Genomic DNA, 17335 nt, shown 5'->3' with positions numbered 1-17335 from the left:
TAATAATAATAATAATAATAATAATAATAATAATAATAATAATAATAATAATAATAATAATAATAATAATAATAATAATAATAATAATAATAATAATAATAATAATAATAATAATAATAATAATAATAATAATAATAATAATAATAATAATAATAATAATAATAATAATAATAATAATAATAATAATAATAATAATAATAATAATAATAATAATACCTCTTAATATGGGAACTGGTTACAGGGTACCATTTGTTGAGTTTGACTAGACAGTGGGCAGAGCAATGCTTGCATTGGTTTGTTTCCATACTGTGGACCTGGATGCCAAATTAGTACCTAAGGCCAATGTCCTCAATATCTACCTCCTCCACCTCATTGCATCCTTCACTGGTCAATGTATAGCAATGTATTAAATCCCCTTCTTGATTAGTGGAATGGACTTGTGACATCCTAAACCTGGCTGACACCGAGAAATCCCATTGCAAACAGTTATGATTGAGGGAGTGAGGGTTAATAATAACCCATCTCAGCAGTAAATAGCTCTCTAGCTGGAGCCCCCAATCTTTTACTCTCTGGGGATTCTTGTCTAAAATTCCTGGTCAACCTCCAGAGTGCATGGCCTCCATGGAGCAGTGACAATATGTGAAACAGTCAGCTAGCAAGGCAATGCATGCAGGACCTGAACTTACCTGCCAATTGGTTGAGACAGCATCATTGCAACAGTAAGTGACCTGCACCCCACAGTCACACACAACATGCAAAATATAAGCAATGTGATGGCTGGTTGACCCATGCCTCATTATGATGCATTGATTGCTGGCAACAATCAGGCTAATGACCTGGTGGCTGACTGAATTATACCACCAAACACAAGAACATGATTCTGAGAGGCCTTGCCGAAGGGGACAATTGGAACGACAGGACGTAAGAACTCCTCCCCCCAACAATGGAGAATGGGAGTTTTGAAACAGGAAAGAGGTTGATTACGGATTGAGGGTTCTCTTTTCATCACATGTGAGGCATGGATTTGTAGTAATATGTGTACGAGTCAAACAGAAAGGCTCCCGTGCCAAGGGGAGGCTGGCTTGTTGATAAAAGCCAGACATTGACATTGATGTCCAGCCGGATATGTGCAGGTGGCTGGTTGAGCAGCGGGACGACAGCAGAAAGTGGATAAGTGGAGAGACAAGATGGTGCTCAGCAGTCAGATATCCAACGGTTGGAAGTGCTTCGTTTTTGGCTTCCCTGAGTGGGCGTCTTCAAGAAAAGACAAATCAACATTACAGTCGGCGGAGAACCGGCGGTGAGGCTGTCAAGGGCGCAAGGACGAAAGGAGAATGTGCCAGAGGACAGGGACGGCCCTTTGACGGAGCAGGGTGGATAGAATGCGTGCCTGACAAGAAGATTGCGGTGCGTGATGATGGAAGTGGTCTCCACCAATCATACGCGGTTCGGAGTTATATCTGCTCATGCCCGAGGGGTGCCGGAATCAGTCTCTGGTTGCCGCCGCGCCCTTTTCGCCTGTCAACCCCTGCCCGGCGTTCATGACGAGCACCCGGGACAAGAATGCGGGCGTAAGATGGGCAACGTGGCCCCTGAAAGGCCAATTGCGGTTCGGCGTGACGGTATGTAAGGTTGGGAGAAAAGGGACCTAACACACGGAAGCGAATGAGAGAGCGGAGGAGGCGTGCTGGGTGTGCAAAAGGGGGCAAAGTTAAAGGGAAATGGCGGGAGCAATTTACGTCCTTGTGGGTGGGGAGGGTGCAGAGGGACGGTACTGATCCCATCCAGCAGTGCACCCAGGCGGGAAGAAGGAAGAGAGGCACAGAAGGTAGGTGGACAACCCCATCGGTGCCCCCCCTCTCTTTCAGTGACTGCTCTGTCTCGTTCGCCATTGCAATCATGTCTCCCACCGTCTAGCCCCCTCCCTCTCTCTCTCAACTCTCTGTCTCTCCGGCTTCATTCCCTGACACCAGTCTATTCCAACAAAACCCGCAAGCCGCCCCTTGGATCACCCCCCTGCTTCGTTCATATTACTCGCCCGTGCCCCCTTGCTTCATTCATCGCGTTCAAACTGTCAACTCTCTCGCCCCTCATGTCCGCACATCCCCACAGACCACAGACCGGATCACGCAGGCCAGCAACTGCAGCCTCCCTGTCCCGACCCCTCACTTCAGGCGGGTGGGGGTCGCACGTTCAGGAGGGTGACGGTTTCGACGATCATCGACAGCATTATGGTCATCCCGATTGGCCGGAGGACGTCATAGACGAGTATGATGACGATGAGTACGATGAAGAGGAAGAGGATGATGAGGATGTCTTTGCATTTGGCGTACCGGAAGCTGGATCGCGTCCTGTGTCTTCTGCAATCATGCCCACTTCGCCCACGAGCAAAACATCAGCCGTTACATCGCAGACCGGCGCTCCAACCAGCCCAACACCGGACCAAAATGCCTTTTACTCGCGTGCCCCCGCTCCTCACCTGTCCTCCCTCCCTATCTCCCCCTTCTCTCAGTCCGTGGATAGACGACAACCAGTTTCAACCACGACATACGGTGCCCTTACCCCGCTCACACCGCTGGCTTCCTCCCAACCGCTCGCGGCCCACTTTGCTGTCCAATCCGAGGATTCTATTCAGGCAGCACGGTCTTCCCCCGGCCAACGCAACTCTCCGCCAAGTACTAGCACCACCTTGTCTTATCCTCTCGGTAGCGATGCAGGCGAAGCTTATCGCATGCGATCTTTGCCCAAGACTGCACGAATGGCTCCCAGACTAGCTACCATGCGCGATGAAACAACATCATCTACCGCCCTGGAGAGCGGCACATTGGGTGGGGCCGATGAGGTTCATGTCTCGCTGTCCGGTGACGGGCGCCCTGTTGTCGGAGGAAAGAAAGCAACTGAGGCTACTGCCGACAGCCTGGACTATGTGGTGGAGGATATGTTTGGAGGCGAAGGCAGTCTGAAGTATGTTTCTATCAACTCCTCCCTCTGTCGTGTCTTGATGGTGGTGTAGGACGTCCACAATAGGAGACGATGGAGAACCGGAGGACGAAGACTCTCCTTACCTGGAAGTACGCGCATCGGTATCCAACATCGACGATCCCGATATGCCTGTCCTAACTTTCCGCTTGTGGACGATGGGGCTAGGGATGTGCATCATCTCGGCTGCGCTTAACACGTTTTTTAATTTTCGCTACCCTAGCCCGTACATCAGCCCAAGCCTGATATTGTGAGTCTAACCTTTCACTGAGGTCTACACCACACTCATTTTCGCCGTCAGGCTGCTATCGTATCCCATTGGCAAGATCATGGCATACGCGTTGCCCATGAGGGCATACCAGGCTCCCAAATGGCTTGGTGGTTGGGAGTTTACCCTTAATCCTGGTCCCTTCAACGTGAAGGTATGAGTCTTTAAAGTACTCTCTGAACGTTCTCGCCTACTTTGCTACAGGAACACGCGCTTATTCTAATCATGGCAAATGTTGCGGTCGCCCCCCCCTATTCCATGAACGTCATCGTCACATCAGAAATGTATTATTCTGCAAACTTTGGAGTCGGCTTCAACTTTCTTATTGTTCTGGCTACCCAATTGACCGGATTTGGGTTTGCTGGCTTATGTCGCCGTTTCCTCGTCTGGCCTGCCAGTATGATATGGCCGCAGAATCTCGTTGCATCGACTCTCCTCAACACCTTGCATGCCGAAGAGGATTTGGGAGACTCGGGGCAGGGCGTCTCCCGGTATAAACTTTTCATGATTGCTGGAGCAGCCGCATTTTTCTGGTATTTTGTGCCAGGTACGTCGAGCTTCATTCAACGCAAGACATCATGCTCTTACAGTATAACAGGCTACTTGTTTAATGCCCTGTCGTATTTCTCATGGGTGTGTTGGATCTGGCCCAACAACGTCGTGGTCAATCAACTCTTCGGTACAGTCAGCGGCCTTGGCATGGGTGTTATTACTTTCGATTGGACTCAGATTGCGTACATTGCGTCGCCGTTAATGATGCCATGGTGGGCAGAATTGCACACAGGCATCGGCTTCTTGTTATCCGTTTGGGTGTTGGCCCCTGCACTCTATTATTCGAACGTGAGTTCTCCTTGTCGTCTTCGACTCTATATATATAATAATAATTTACTAGATATGGAACTTCCCCTACCTGCCTATGTTGTCACCGTTCTCTTACGACAAATTCGGTCAGGTCTATAATGTCTCCATGGTTGTCAATGACCAGATGCAGTTCGATTTGGAGAAATACAACCTGTACTCCCCGGTGTGGCTGCCGTGCACGTTCGCGGTCCTGTACATTTTTTCCTTCGCTCTTTCCACTGCCGCAATCTCGCACACAATTTTGCATCATGGAGCCACCGTTTGGAATGGTATCCGCCGCGTTAATGTCGAGAAGGAGGACATCCATTACAAACTCATGAAGCGCTACCCCGAAGTTCCGCACTGGTGGTATGCAGTGTTTGCAGTCTTCTTTTGGTTACTTGCCATCGTCGCCGCATATGTCTGGCCAACAGAACTGCCGTTCTGGGGGTTAATGTTATCAATTCTTGTGCCGATTGTGTACCTAATTCCTGCAGGCTTTATCTACGCGCTCACTGGTTTGGGGGTAAGTGCTCTTTCCGTGCACCTCTCGAATCTCGTCTGACTTCGCATAGCTCGGCATCAACTTAGTATCAGAGTCCATCGCCGGCGTGCTCTTGAGTGGCAAGCCTGTGGCAAACATGATTTTCAAGGCGTACTCGCTGGAAACACTGGAGAACACACTGGCTTTCGTCCAAGATCTCAAACTTGGGCATTACATTAAAATCCCGCCTCGTGCGACCTTTGTAGGTATGTCCATGTGATTCCAATTGGCAACAAGGACCCAGGCTCACAAAGACTAGCTCAAGTAGTGGCAACATTCCTTGCTGCTCTTATCCAAGTCGGAGTCAAAACATGGCTCTTCAGCGCCGTTCCAGATATCTGTCAACCTACTCAAGCCCACAATCTCACCTGCCCTAGGAATTCTGTATTCTTCACTGCCTCCGTGCTCTGGTACGCCTATCCGTTTGCTGCTTTTGATACTTCCTATCCTAATTCATTGTTTCAAGGGGCCTGATTGGACCTATTCGCCAATTCGGGCCTTCATCGCCGTATTATCCAATGGTGTGGTCGGCTCTTGTCTTCGGCACTCTAGCGCCGTTACCCTTTTGGCTTCTGGCTCGGAAGTATCCGGATTCCTTCTGGAAGAGCGTCAATATACCTGTTTTACTAATCGCGCCTACCCTCCTTCCACCTGCCACTGGTATAAACTATTCCTCGTGGTTCGTTGTTGGATTCATTTTTCGTAAGTCCCTGGGTGCCATGGACCATCATTGTTTGCAGCTAAGACAAGACCAGAATATGTGATCCGACGAAGATTCTTCCAATGGTGGACCAAGTACAATTATATCCTGAGCTCCGCTCTTGACTCAGGTGGAGAATTTCCTCGTGGCCTTGCGTGACACCTCATTAACGTATTTCCTAGGGACAATCATATCGACAATTCTTATATTCTTTATTCTCCAGTTCCCAAAAAACGGTACCCTTGTACTGGAATGGTGGGGGAACACTGTGTCGTTTGAAAGTGAGTGCTGGGCTGGTCACATGTTCGATAACAACTCAAATTCCTCCTTCCAGCTCTGGACGCTTCAGAGACGCTTCCACGGCTGTATCAGATCCCTCCGGAAGGGTTGTCATGACATGTACACAATACTTCGGTGGAGGACGAGATATTTCTTCCTCCTTAGCTCGGAACATCTTACAGGGTCTCTGCACTTTACACGCACTCTCTTTCATTTCAGGAATAGCCTGTTTTTCCTCATCCACATACAGTAATTCAGCGCCAGGTTTTTCTGCGTAGCCGTGTTCTTTTTTGCATTCCTCATGTCACATGTACTTATACGTCATGGTAATTCCAAAAGAATATTTCTTCTGAATAAGACCTACGCAGCTGAGCGCCAGATCCAGGACCCACAGAATGTGGCGAAACCATGACGTAGGCCATGACCCTGGTGTCTTTCATTTGACTCACTCCCGACTGGCACTAATCTCGATCATCCATAGACATTTGCGGGCAGGCACTTGGCCATGCCCCCTCTTTTCTTATCGCTTTCCTTTCCTTCTTTCTACTATGGCAGCAGCGTTCAGACTGTACAATGACTCCTTCAACCGGAACCCAAGCCGCACCTTAATGAGTTGAGTATACCAGCATGGCTTATCCCCCCACTCGGTTGATCGGCCCCTGGCACAGTAACCAACGGAGTACTCACTGCATTCGCCGATACAGTGGTGTGTCCTTCACAACTCTGAGTGTTGAAGCCCGAATTGAATTTCAGTCGAAGGCTCAATATGCGGAAATGCTTGTGAGGAGTCACCTACAACTGAACGCCATTTGCCTATGATATTACCCCAGTTTTCAAAAGATGACAATTCATCGACAGCTCGTCATTATGACCCTTTCCGAACGCTGCGCTTTTTTGCCTTCGGATTTGGGATGGGGCCATTATTGGGTCGTTGGAACATGTTTTTAGAGCACACATTTCCTCTGCGCAGTGTCGGAGGGAAGATTTCAACGGTTAGCATGTCATCCCTGGCGAAGAGGGTTATCTGCGACCAGATCATTATGTGAGTATGTATTGTGCGGGTAGGTGCCGGTGCTGACTCCTCTAAGGGCACCTGTCGGAGTAGAACCGTCCAGTTAGGTCAGTCAGCGCCATCACTGACGGGTTCGCAGCTTGTGATCTTCACCGGTTCGATGGGCGTGATGGAAGGGAAAACTCTGGAACAAATTAAGAAAAAGTACAAAGACATGTATTGGTCTGCGTTGATCGCCAATTGGCAGGTTTGGCCAGCCGCCCAACTGATCAATTTTCGATACATGCCGCTGCCGTAAGCAGCTCGACTATTTCACACTTATCATCTAACCCAGCCTGTCGAGCAGCTATCGAGTACCATTCCAGGCAACCCTGGGAGTGTTCTGGTCGTTATATCTTTCGCTTCTCAACGCTAGGTGCGCTCCCTGTGAAGCGATGTTCGATCACTCACTCACCAATTCCCAGGGCCTCGAAGAACCAAAATGAAGAAGTTGCCTATTAGTTGTGTATGTGCTGAAGTGCTGTAGTGTATCGTTAGTTTTCTAGATTATACGCTCCACCATTGTCAATTACGTGGTGGTATCTTGTCAACGGAACGGCAATATTGTCCAACACTCTCAAGCTACATTATGGGTGTTAATCATTTTATTTCCCGTCTTGTGTCACGGGGTCTGGGCACGTGTCCGCGAATTCAACGCGTCAAAAAACCACGTACAATTCAACGACGCGTCGCTCAGTTTACAACACACACCCACAATCCTTCACAACTTTTCTTGGAATAGTTCGTCGGGACATTTGGTCACTTGTATTGTCTGCCTTGCTTGTTATATATGGCTGTACCACGCAGGACACCCAGCACCCGCGCATCGAGCCGCAACAAGGCATCCTCAACGACGACCCTGGTGGTGCCCATGAGATCCCACAAGATGCAAGATCTTACCCCTCTCCCATTGCCTCAGGTTGGTGAAGATGAAGGCGTTATCTCAGCACCCCGGATCTGTGGCGGGGGGCCTTCTTCATTAGCGCTCAGTATCGAATGCACGACCAATCAACGAAGGAATGAGGACAGAGAACGTCTCAAAGCGAGTTCTTTGTCACCTTTTCACCCTGTCGTTTTACTTACTTCATGTAGGCATATCTGAAAATACGTCCTGCGCCAGATCAACCAACCCATTCCCCATATTTGACAGCCCAGTCGGATACCACAGTCCTCACAATCCCACCCACACCAAGCCTTCGCCTGAGCCGACCTGCCACTTCATACACATTCAGTCATGTTTTCTCACCTACAACCTCGCAAGCAACTTTCTTTTCCCAAGTCGGACTTCCCCTTGTTCAAGACCTAATTCAAGGGGAGAATGGGCTGCTTTTTGCTTATGGAATCAGTGGTTCCGGAAAGACGTGGACCATTCAGGGTGGCAGAGGGCAGGGGAAAGAGGGGCTGATCTGGAGGGTTCTTCGAAGCGTCATGACTAACGTAAAGGGGCAGCAGGGAGACATTCCGCTGAAAATGGCCGGGAAGTCTGTGTTTAGAGATCAAGACGCTCGGGAATCGCTGGGAAGTGGGTTGGATTCGGAAGGCTCCTCAGATGGTCGCTTCAGTGTCTCCAACAAAAATCGTGCTTTGCTAAGGTATATGCTTTTAGGTGCCATTAAAGTGGATCGAAACTACACATATTCCATATTTGTGTCCTATGCAGAGGTCTACAACGAAAAAGTCGCATGTTCCCTCGCACTCACGTCGTGTTCTGACAAGTGAGGTCAGGTTTTCGACCTCCTCGATCCCAATACAACCTCCGGAACGATCAAACGCAAACCCCTGGCCCTAAAATCTGATCCATGTGGAGGTGGAAAATACATTCATGGTCTGAGGGAAGTCAGAGTGCGGACTGTAACGGTATGTTCACTCTCACGTTTGAGGTTAGTTCATCCCTGATGAGTCACAGGAAGCTCACACTGCGTTCTCTACGGGGCTCACAGCGCGGCAAGTATCTGGGACAAAGATCAACCACCGCAGCAGCAGAAGTCATGCCATATTCAGCGTCAGAGTTGTTCGAGTTCACAAAGGACGACCCGCTGTAAGGAGACAGACATCTGACACCCACTGGATGTAAATCTGACCACCAATGCAGGATCCTGACTCAATTTTCAATTCACGACTTAGCATTGTTGACCTAGCTGGCTCGGAGAGATCAAAGGCAACGTTAGCAACAGGTACGACCTTCTCTGCAGCTACAACATACACTTACTTCAGCTGATACAGGAGATCGTCTGAAAGAATCTGGCTCCATTAATAAGTCTCTCATGGTCCTAGGCCAGTGCATGGAAGTCCTGAGAAGCAATCAGCGGAAGCTTGCGTTGGCGGGTTCTCATGGTGGAGGGCCTGTGAAACTTGGTGTCGTTCCTTTCCGACATAGTAAGCTGACAGAATTGTTCCAAGACTTTTTTGTTGGGGAGGGCAAAGCAGTGAGTATTTGATATCTTCTGGGGTTGAGGTTGGGGCGGAGTGGGGGGTGGGGAGCGAGCGAATGGATGCTGAAACGCAACAGGTCATGGTTGTGAATGTTAACCCGTACGACGGCGGCTTCGATGAAATTGTCAACGTCATGCGGTTCTCTGCCCTAGCTACTCAGGTCAAAACGGGGCAGACTAACTCAAGTGGCTTGGCACGGTTGGCTCAGAGCAGCGACGTACCGAAGATGATGCCCGAGGACGTCGACGAAACCGAACTTTCGGAAGATGAGAGCGATGAGGCAGAGCCGGAAGACCCTCTGGTCACCCACCTCTTTGAGCAACTCGAGGACATGCGCCAGAAGGCACGTGCTCCATCTCTGACAGGTAACGGATACTGATGGACTCCCTCAGTTATATCAAGCTGAAATGCGATGCGCGGTCATTGAAAGTGAGACACGGGAAGAGGTCACCCGGGAAATGGAAGGTCGGATGCGTGCCATGGAGCGCATGTTTAGCGAGCGAGTGATATTCGACGTCAGTCTGGCATGTTTTGTGTGGCTTTCTTGCTGAAGGGTTATTGCTCATGTAGGCCGAACAAAATGAAGCAAAGATCGATAGCAAAATCGATCTGGTCAACCGTGCCATGATGATCTCGACCAAGAGAATGTCCCAGGATCAGGACGACAGTGTTGGCGAAGTAGAAGATCAGCTCGTAAGTCGGCTTTGATCGTTTTGACGACATGATCTGGATTCTTGGTTTAGATAAGTTTCGGTCAAGAGTCAAACATATTTTTGGATGACGACCATTACATCGACTGTGGAATAAACGATCATGACAGTAACGAGGAGAACACATTGTCAGACTCAAAGTTGTCGGAGCAAGAAGAATCTGGAGATGCTTGCTTTCAGGCGCAGTCTGACGAATGGGTGCCTAGCGATGACGGAGCGAATTCCTCAGAAAGCTCCATGTCCCGTTCTCGTCCTACCCGCTCAAGGGCTAGGCGTACATCTTCCGCACAAAGACGAGGAAGAAGCAGCGCTTCCGCAGGGATCGCAGTCCGTGGTTCTATTGGAAAGGAGAACAGTGAACGAGCGGTAACCGCAGGTACTAGGCCCTCATGTGCCCGGAAGACCCCAATCCTGTGTGTACGGTCTGAAGATGACGCTTCGTGGAACAGCATTCTGCAATTTGAAGCGCCAAACAAACAACCTCAAAACACATCGAAGCAGCTAATCACAACCACAGCAATTACGGAAAGCTCCAATGGGACCGCAATGATGAAGGCGGAGAAGACAGGAGAGGGGTTAGTCATCCCTCACAACGGGCCACGCGGTGCCATTATCTCTGTAATGGGAGTTGCTCTTGATGAAGCCGATGTCGGCGATGGATTGAAGAAAAAAAAGAGGTAAAATAGAGCATGCCTGTATGTAAGATGATATCGCTTACATCTCTAGGAGAATGATGGGAAGAACAAATGTTGTTACAGAAGAAAAGATGCAGGAAATGGCCCGAGAGAGGAATATTGGGATTCATGCGAGTCCCTCTAAGATGAGGAGAACGCTCAGAGCATAACGTTGTCATATGCATTACATTCACATGTTGCCTGCACTGCCTTCATCTTTGGACCCTGAACAATTTTGGTAAATCCAAATATTATTTTTTCTCTCGGTCTTTACAGTCACCAATGTCTACACTGCTGCCACCTCCGAAGCGACAGAAGCAGTCGCATGCCATCCCATCAGCCATCGAAGGAGGCAGTCAGTCTGTGTCTATACCGAACGTTGTTGTTCAGTTTTTGTCCGACGATGGTTGCAACTCCCTTGCACCCCCGGTTTCGCTGCCAGCCGATGTTCCTCGAGCACACCTGGAATCTTTAGTGAATCAGTTATCTAATTCTGTACGTAGTACCAAAGAAGTGTCACCTCATACTCATAGGCTTATGAAGGAAGATGAGCCAACACCGTTTGACTTGCATGTGGCACTGCCCGAAACAAAGGCTGGATCACCCACACGGGTGATCGTCTCAACCTCCATCCTGGTTGATATTCTATCACTGCCAGGCACACCTCTTACCCCTGAAGATGTGATCAAGATTAGGTGCTCCCCTCAGGCGGTTTTTAGAGTGAGACCAGCCACTCGGTGCTCATCCACTCTGTCTGGTATGTTCTTTCACTCTCGCCTGCGAATATTTGCCATCTAACTGGATGATGCTATAGGACACAAAGCTGCCATTCTATGTGCAGCTTTCTCGCCCACAGGCGAGATGCTAGCTACCGGGTCCGGGGATAACACCGCCCGCCTTTGGGATTTGATGACGGAGACGCCGAGTCACACCTTAGAAGGCCATCGCGGTTGGGTGCTGTGTGTGGAATGGGAACCGAGGCAACGACTCCTAGCCACTGGAGGTCATGATAATGCTGTACGCGAGTATTCATGAATTCGATCCACAATATCTGACCTTGTAACAGGTCCGATTATGGGATCCCAAAACGGGAAAGTGTATCGGAAATGCCATGACTGGTCACACCAAGTGGGTGACCAGCTTGGCATGGGAGCCGGTTCACATGTACGTATTTGATTTCCATGTTGTTGTTCGGTGTTTCCCATTAAGACTCGCAGAAACCCGACAAACCCTCGATTGGCGTCCTCTTCCAAAGATGGAACTGTGCGCGTCTGGTCAACACGATTACGAACACTTGAATATACTTTGGGCGGGCACACCGCTAGTGTCAATGTCGTTCGATGGGGTGGTGTTGGAAACGGAAGGCTATATACCGCGAGCAACGACCGAACCGTGAGAGTTTGGGATGCAGACCGAGTGAGTCCCAGTCATAAGTTCTCTTACGTCTTGCTCACAGAACCATTTTGTTGTTAAGGGTCAATGCCTTTGGTCGCTCACAGATCATGCGCACTGGGTCACCACACTCACACTCAACACTGATTTTGCTACTCGTACGGGGCCCTTCGATCACACGAATCGTGTCCCGAAGTCGGACGCAGAAGGTTTGCTTCGATCACTCGTACTTCAGCAATTCCTAATACGATGAACTAGCTAAGGAAAGGGCGTACAAACGTTACGAGGCAGTAACATCCAATTCCTCTGAAATGCTTATTACCGGATCCGACGATCATACATTGTTCTTGTACTCGCTACCATCGTCCAGTATGGCCGGAGATGTAACTCATGGGAAGAGACCCAAACCTCTTGCGCGACTGACCGGGCATCAACGACAGGTGTCGCACGTCGCATTCAGTCCTGATGGCCGATGGGCGGCCAGCGCCGGTTGGGATGCCGCTGTGAAAATATGGGACGGTAGAACGGGAAAGTTAGTGGCCAACTGTAGGAAGAATCCTCTCTCATGTCATTGTTACGCAGATTTGTTACAACGCTGAGGGGGCACGTTGCAGCTGTGTATCGACTATCTTGGTCGGCGGACTCTCGTCTTCTAGTCACCGCATCCAAGGACTCGACGCTTAAAGTGAGTGCCGTGGTTAGTGACGCGAGAGCACAATTGACTGTACTCATTAGATCTGGTCGATGAAATCCCTGAAGCTACACACGGATTTGCCAGGGCATGACGACGAGGTTTACTGCGTGGATTTTGTCAGAGACAAGATTGTCAGCGGTGGCAAGGATGGGCTGGTGAAGATGTGAGTCGCTCCAATCTTGGAAGGCGACGTGCTTGACATCACGGTAGATGGAAGAACTAGAAAATGTGCATGGTAGGTTGAATACCACCAATCCCTGGCATCGTATCGGCCGGCACATGATTGTGCCGGTTGATGTGTCATCAGCTTGACCCTATAACAAATGTGTGGAAGAGATGATATGACGAAACCCTGTCCTTGTGCTTCCCCCTCGGGACGACTTCACACAGCAAAGGCTTGCATGTAGTGTCCGCTTGGTGGTGAGGTCCCATGCCTCGTTTCCTCTTGCAATCCAACCATCACTCCAGTCCACGCATATTGCCAGGCATCATCTTGTCATTAGGTTCACAACATGGACTCCCCTGCTCCATTGATCCTCCTTACCTCTGCGAATGGTACAGTCCCACTGGCGTCTGTCATAATGCAGATCTCAACTGTGATATGGTCTAGGGAAGCAGTCGAGACACATCATTCCAGTTCTGATGGAACAAGGATTCAGGCTGCGACTTTTTTTGCACTCACAGGGCTCCGCTAATGAGCTCCTTACTGCCTTTCCCAAGCTGACCCCCGGCAATTTTGTCATTGGGGACTTTCTGAAGCGACACACCGTGGATGAAGCCATGAATGGCGTGAATACAGTCATCCACATTGGTATGAAACATCAGCATAACGTATACCCAGCGCTCATGAGAACTCAGTTCCGCCAATGCATCCTCAAGAAGCGGCGTGTGGTACCGTGGTGATCGATGCAGCAAGATGCCACAATGTTGGGCATTTTATTTTAAGCAGTGTCCTCCATCCACTCAGACAGAAGATGGTGCATCACAAGGTGCGATAGCATTTGCTTCAAAGTCTTTTCTCTAAAACTCTTTTATTGACCACGGCCAGGTCAAATTAGAGTATGATATATAATTCCGAAGATATGTAGACCACCATCTCATTTAATTCAAGGATCGAGGAGTATCTCATCGAATCTGGTATTCCATGGACGATACTGCAGCCTACTCATTTCATGCAGAATGTGACACTTGAACCGGTACTTTCCAGCGGAGCGCTTGGTCTTTCCTACTCTCCGGCTACCATACAGGGCTTCATTGATCTAAATGACTTTGCACAAGTCGTTCTCAAAGTTGTCCAAAACCCAAAAGTCCACAATATGGCGCGTTACGAATTGCTTGGCTGCGTTGGCAGCTACAACGAGGTCGCAGAGATCATCGGACGAAAGTCAGGAAAGCCGGTCATAGTGGAGCGCATTGCCATGGAGCAGGCCGCTACCCATTTCTCCTCCCATCCGTACACCCAAGAAGCATTCAAACGTAGGTAGCAGCCAGTAAATTCAGCGTTACATCTGAATCTTTCTGCCAGGTATGCTGTATTATTACGACACATGGGGATTGACCGGCAGCCCGAATATTGAGGTGGCTATTGGGCAGAGAGCCTTCCACCTGGGAGGAATATCTTGATCGTGTTTTGAAGTAGCACGGCTACCCCGATTGACCGTCACATCCATGTATGGCACAACAATCAGAATGATGCTATTGATTGAATATGTTGCTGTTGTTTCTGTTCTTGCGGGAGAAGCGGAGGACGAACAGTCGTTCTATTCCCGCTCTCCTTTCTAAGATGATCTACTTAACGTTGCGTCAACCATTCCACGGTATCTACGCTTGGAATGACATACGTCGCATGTTAATCCTAACTCGGTCTTGGCTTGATGAGCAATTGCGACAGGGTTATTTTCGCGGACAGCAACTAGATAAAATAACCCGTTTTGGGACAGTAAAGTCTTCGCTTTCCATGAACTTCTCGGTTTACAGTAGAACATGATCGCTCACAGGGATTATTCGAAGTACTTCTTGCGTTGTATTCATTCCATGGGCACCGCCCGCCCATGCTCCTGAGATGGATCGACCCATCTGCGCCTGTGAAGCTTCTTCGTCATCCGTTGGCACATAAGGTGGGTTGAATATAAGCAGATCCACGTTGCCAAGGAGACGTGGCAAAAGGCCTCCCACTAGCGACGTGAGAACGACATTCAGGAGAACCTGAGGATCAGCTTCATGGGCAGCCAACAGGATTCCTAGCGCTGTCATACCTTGTTCTGTTCTCCCGTTGCCATAGTACATCGTCCTGCATCAGCATTAATGTCAGTGCAGAAATACGCTTCCCACCATCTCAACCGTCAACACAAGTCCAGACTGTCGGGTGACTTCTTTCGTACCACTGCGCTTCCCAAGAATCTGACCAATAAAGGCGCTAACGCAACCGCTTCCAGACCTATATGCATTGGCATTCAATATGATCCTTTCGTGAAAATCAACTAACCCAATTTCCAAGCTGATAGCTGGATCAGTCTTTTGAAGGAGATCGGCATCTTGCTCTAGCGCATCCAGGAGAATGAAGGTGTCTTCTGGTTCTACTTTTTATTATTATTCATGTCACGCAATGTCTGGCTGTACCGGCAGGTTCATAAACGACTGTGAAATCATCTTGAGTCAAGTGGGAAAGGTCTGGGGTTGGTAACATGTTGTCGAGGGAATGCCGAGAGAACGAACGGGAGTGCCCAAGGTCCCATCAACGCTGCGTGCTTGTCCCGTGTATAATGCTCTCACGTGCACAAAACCGCCTGGGCGCTGGCAAGGCAATAAGAAGCTCTACACTGGGAGGGTTCAAAGTTGGACCCCGATCGAAAACTCACCGTCGATTATATCTATATATATATTCTGTTGATGACAAGATGATATCAGTCTCGACCATGACAAGAGAAAATCAGGCGGAATCATTGAAACAAGTCAAAAAAAGAAGAAGAAAAGAAGGATTCAACATCACGCTGATACATGCTTCAAAGTAAAATAAACACGAGTCAGATAACCCGAGCGTAAGCGCCTTCAACCACAGGCCGATTTTTCATACGACAAAAACGACACATTCTGTCTCATTCATCTTCGTCACTCAGCGCCAAGATCGCTCTTAGGGTTATCTACGGCTTCTGGGCCACACAAAGGTCAAACCCTGCTGTTATGACAGTCGGAAATTTGGACTTACTAGACCTGAGCTCAGTGCTGCACTTCGTTGCGCTTGGCACCGGACTGCCAAGTTGGGGTATATAACTCGTCACCTTGAGCAGCCTCGCGCTTCTTGGCACCCGAGGACCAACTTGGTTCATAGAGACTGTCACGTCCGGGGTCGCTTCGCTTGGAGTTCGAGATCCAGGCAGGCTGGAACATACTATCGGTGTTCGGTCCTTCTCGAGCCGCCATGTTGGCAGCCGGCTCCACAGGGAGGGGCGTTGCCAAAGTGGTGGCGAGTAATGATGCGATGAATACGGTGACGAGCGTCCCTTTCATTGTGGACGAGGAGGATGTTGGAGTGGGCAACGACGAGGGATATGAGCTGGCGAAGAGTGCGCCGCCCACTCACAGAAGAAGGCCCACGTCTTATAGGGGGGCGTGGTTGAGAGCTTGCTACGTTGCACAATGTATATGGAAACCAGTCGGAAGCCTCCATGTGCCTCAAGCGGCTTGCTGGAGCGCTTGCACATGTTCCGCTTTCTGTGCCCGTATGTCCTCTTCTCTTCACATGCCGACAGTGATCCTTCCCTCAGAAATGGCCACTATCTCAAAAAGTGATTCCTCTTGTGATTTTCATTACATATGCTGGTGCAACCATATGTTCGCTGATAAACGTTGGCATCTACGTCAACGTGTTGCAGAAGAGGTGATGGTAAGGCACATCCTACCTTTGGATGAAATCAGTTCAGAAGACCGACGTAGTCACAAGTTTCTCAAGTGAGCTAGCGATGCCGATCAAAGAGCCACCATGATCATCAGTTACTGGGTGACGCTAACGAGGGCTGCGTCCGTTGGAGCCTGGCAGAAAGCTGCAGTGTATATTTGTCTCTATGCATGTTTCAACCGCTGAGCCGATATATTGGAAGCCGGTATCCCGCTTCCTCGAGTTGGAACGCTTACCGGGGATCCTACATATGTCCGGCCCGAAAGCTGCGTATTAGACACATCCATGATCTTCTGATGCAAGCACAGCTTTTCATTTACTAGGTACTAGCGTACAACCGGCAGTACTGCCGCTCTCCTCAACCTCCTCGGCTTGTGTCCTCGGAAGAGTCCCTTCCCTCCACCTTTCAGTATAAAGCTCGCAGTACCTCCCTGCCATGCTTTGATCTGTATATAAGCACCCTTCTTCTGCAGCGAGATATATCCGCGGTGCTAATCCTGTGCTAAAAATTGGGAGAAACACCGGCCGTGCACAAGAACAGCGGCACGGGATGCTCTATGGACAATTTTTTAAAAAAGAATACAGAGCTGATCAGAGGAGTGATCCCATGTCCAGGATGACGCCAAAAGCAACCATTTCCATAACATGTGGTCTAGGATCTCTGCGCAACGTTAAGTACATCACAAGGCACAGGGCTCGCGGTCGCATCCCTCCAATTGGAGTCAGCTGAGGGGCCAACTCCTCTTTCGTTGTTCATGCGAAGGTGGCCAAAGTACGAATGTTCATCATGCGGACACTGAGTCCCGACACGCGTATTGGGGTACATAGGCATAGCAGGTTCGAGGTTAAAGGTATGGATTACACAAGCCCGTTCTG

The 17335-nt window shown here is 49.3% G+C and overlaps 7 protein-coding genes across 7 annotated transcripts; 5 read left to right on the top strand and 2 right to left on the bottom strand.

Moving 5' to 3' along the window:
- Positions 1-2136: 2136 nt before the first annotated feature.
- Positions 2137-5864, top strand: DACRYDRAFT_84303 (OPT-domain-containing protein). The gene is made up of 12 exons (XM_040776674.1): positions 2137-2964; positions 3014-3229; positions 3281-3401; positions 3452-3794; positions 3846-4087; positions 4140-4613; positions 4663-4837; positions 4891-5041; positions 5098-5333; positions 5387-5461; positions 5514-5612; positions 5666-5864. Exons 1-12 carry the CDS (start codon positions 2369-2371, stop codon positions 5725-5727), a joined length of 2790 nt encoding a protein of 929 aa, XP_040624845.1. The 5' UTR covers positions 2137-2368; the 3' UTR covers positions 5728-5864.
- A 214-nt stretch (positions 5865-6078) lies between these two features.
- DACRYDRAFT_24860 (uncharacterized protein) lies at positions 6079-7264 on the top strand. Its single transcript, XM_040773887.1, has 8 exons — positions 6079-6222; positions 6279-6316; positions 6370-6390; positions 6441-6652; positions 6699-6711; positions 6762-6916; positions 6969-7037; positions 7087-7264. Exons 1-8 carry the CDS (start codon positions 6159-6161, stop codon positions 7121-7123), a joined length of 609 nt encoding a protein of 202 aa, XP_040624844.1. The 5' UTR covers positions 6079-6158; the 3' UTR covers positions 7124-7264.
- A 585-nt stretch (positions 7265-7849) lies between these two features.
- Positions 7850-9099, top strand: DACRYDRAFT_84298 (P-loop containing nucleoside triphosphate hydrolase protein; the record flags this gene model as incomplete). Its single annotated transcript, XM_040776673.1, has 6 exons — positions 7850-8213; positions 8268-8338; positions 8387-8518; positions 8568-8699; positions 8754-8835; positions 8885-9099. Exons 1-6 carry the CDS (start codon positions 8090-8092, stop codon positions 9097-9099), a joined length of 756 nt encoding a protein of 251 aa, XP_040624843.1. The 5' UTR covers positions 7850-8089.
- Positions 9100-9322: 223 nt separating this feature from the next.
- DACRYDRAFT_119130 (uncharacterized protein) lies at positions 9323-10450 on the top strand (the record flags this gene model as incomplete). The annotated part of the gene is made up of 4 exons (XM_040770728.1): positions 9323-9437; positions 9487-9609; positions 9665-9787; positions 9838-10450. Coding segments are annotated over 4 exons (973 nt in total), but the record flags the coding sequence as incomplete, so codon positions are not given.
- Positions 10451-10760: 310 nt separating this feature from the next.
- Positions 10761-12731, top strand: DACRYDRAFT_58555 (ribosome assembly protein; the record flags this gene model as incomplete). Its single annotated transcript, XM_040775502.1, has 9 exons — positions 10761-10973; positions 11022-11235; positions 11293-11495; positions 11545-11642; positions 11696-11894; positions 11953-12079; positions 12129-12402; positions 12453-12555; positions 12606-12731. The coding sequence occupies 9 exons, from the start codon at positions 10761-10763 to the stop codon at positions 12729-12731; spliced, it is 1557 nt and encodes a 518-aa protein (XP_040624841.1).
- Positions 12732-14093: 1362 nt separating this feature from the next.
- On the bottom strand, positions 14094-15250 carry DACRYDRAFT_71620 (uncharacterized protein; the record flags this gene model as incomplete). Its single annotated transcript, XM_040775949.1, has 7 exons — positions 14094-14352; positions 14406-14510; positions 14560-14769; positions 14820-14887; positions 14946-15001; positions 15050-15134; positions 15184-15250. The coding sequence occupies 7 exons, from the start codon at positions 15248-15250 to the stop codon at positions 14260-14262; spliced, it is 684 nt and encodes a 227-aa protein (XP_040624840.1). The 3' UTR covers positions 14094-14259.
- Positions 15251-15405: 155 nt separating this feature from the next.
- DACRYDRAFT_24857 (uncharacterized protein) lies at positions 15406-16161 on the bottom strand. Its single transcript, XM_040773886.1, has 2 exons — positions 15770-16161; positions 15406-15713 (listed from the first exon to the last, which is right to left on the bottom strand). Exon 1 carries the CDS (start codon positions 16069-16071, stop codon positions 15781-15783), a length of 291 nt encoding a protein of 96 aa, XP_040624839.1. The 5' UTR covers positions 16072-16161; the 3' UTR covers positions 15406-15713; positions 15770-15780.
- Between the last annotated feature and the right edge of the window lie 1174 nt (positions 16162-17335).

The sequence above is a fragment of the Dacryopinax primogenitus genome, assembly GCF_000292625.1.
Source record: "Dacryopinax primogenitus strain DJM-731 SS1 chromosome Unknown DACRYscaffold_21, whole genome shotgun sequence".
Taxonomy (NCBI): domain Eukaryota; kingdom Fungi; phylum Basidiomycota; class Dacrymycetes; order Dacrymycetales; family Dacrymycetaceae; genus Dacryopinax; species Dacryopinax primogenitus.
This window is presented reverse-complemented; position numbering and strand designations above follow the sequence as displayed.

Bases quoted from the DNA above. Each gene is read 5' to 3' on its own strand.
- DACRYDRAFT_24860 (XM_040773887.1), top strand. From the start codon at position 6,159: ATGGCAGCAGCGTTCAGACTGTACAATGACTCCTTCAACCGGAACCCA. The intron at 6,391-6,440 runs GTGAGGAGTCAC...ATATTACCCCAG, and splicing joins CTCAATATGCGGAAATGCTT to TTTTCAAAAGATGACAATTC. The intron at 7,038-7,086 runs GTGCGCTCCCTG...ACCAATTCCCAG, and splicing joins CTTTCGCTTCTCAACGCTAG to GGCCTCGAAGAACCAAAATG.
- DACRYDRAFT_84303 (XM_040776674.1), top strand. From the start codon at position 2,369: ATGCCCACTTCGCCCACGAGCAAAACATCAGCCGTTACATCGCAGACC. The intron at 2,965-3,013 runs GTATGTTTCTAT...ATGGTGGTGTAG, and splicing joins GGAGGCGAAGGCAGTCTGAA to GACGTCCACAATAGGAGACG. The intron at 5,042-5,097 runs GTACGCCTATCC...CATTGTTTCAAG, and splicing joins TTCACTGCCTCCGTGCTCTG to GGGCCTGATTGGACCTATTC.
- DACRYDRAFT_24857 (XM_040773886.1), bottom strand. From the start codon at position 16,071: ATGAAAGGGACGCTCGTCACCGTATTCATCGCATCATTACTCGCCACC.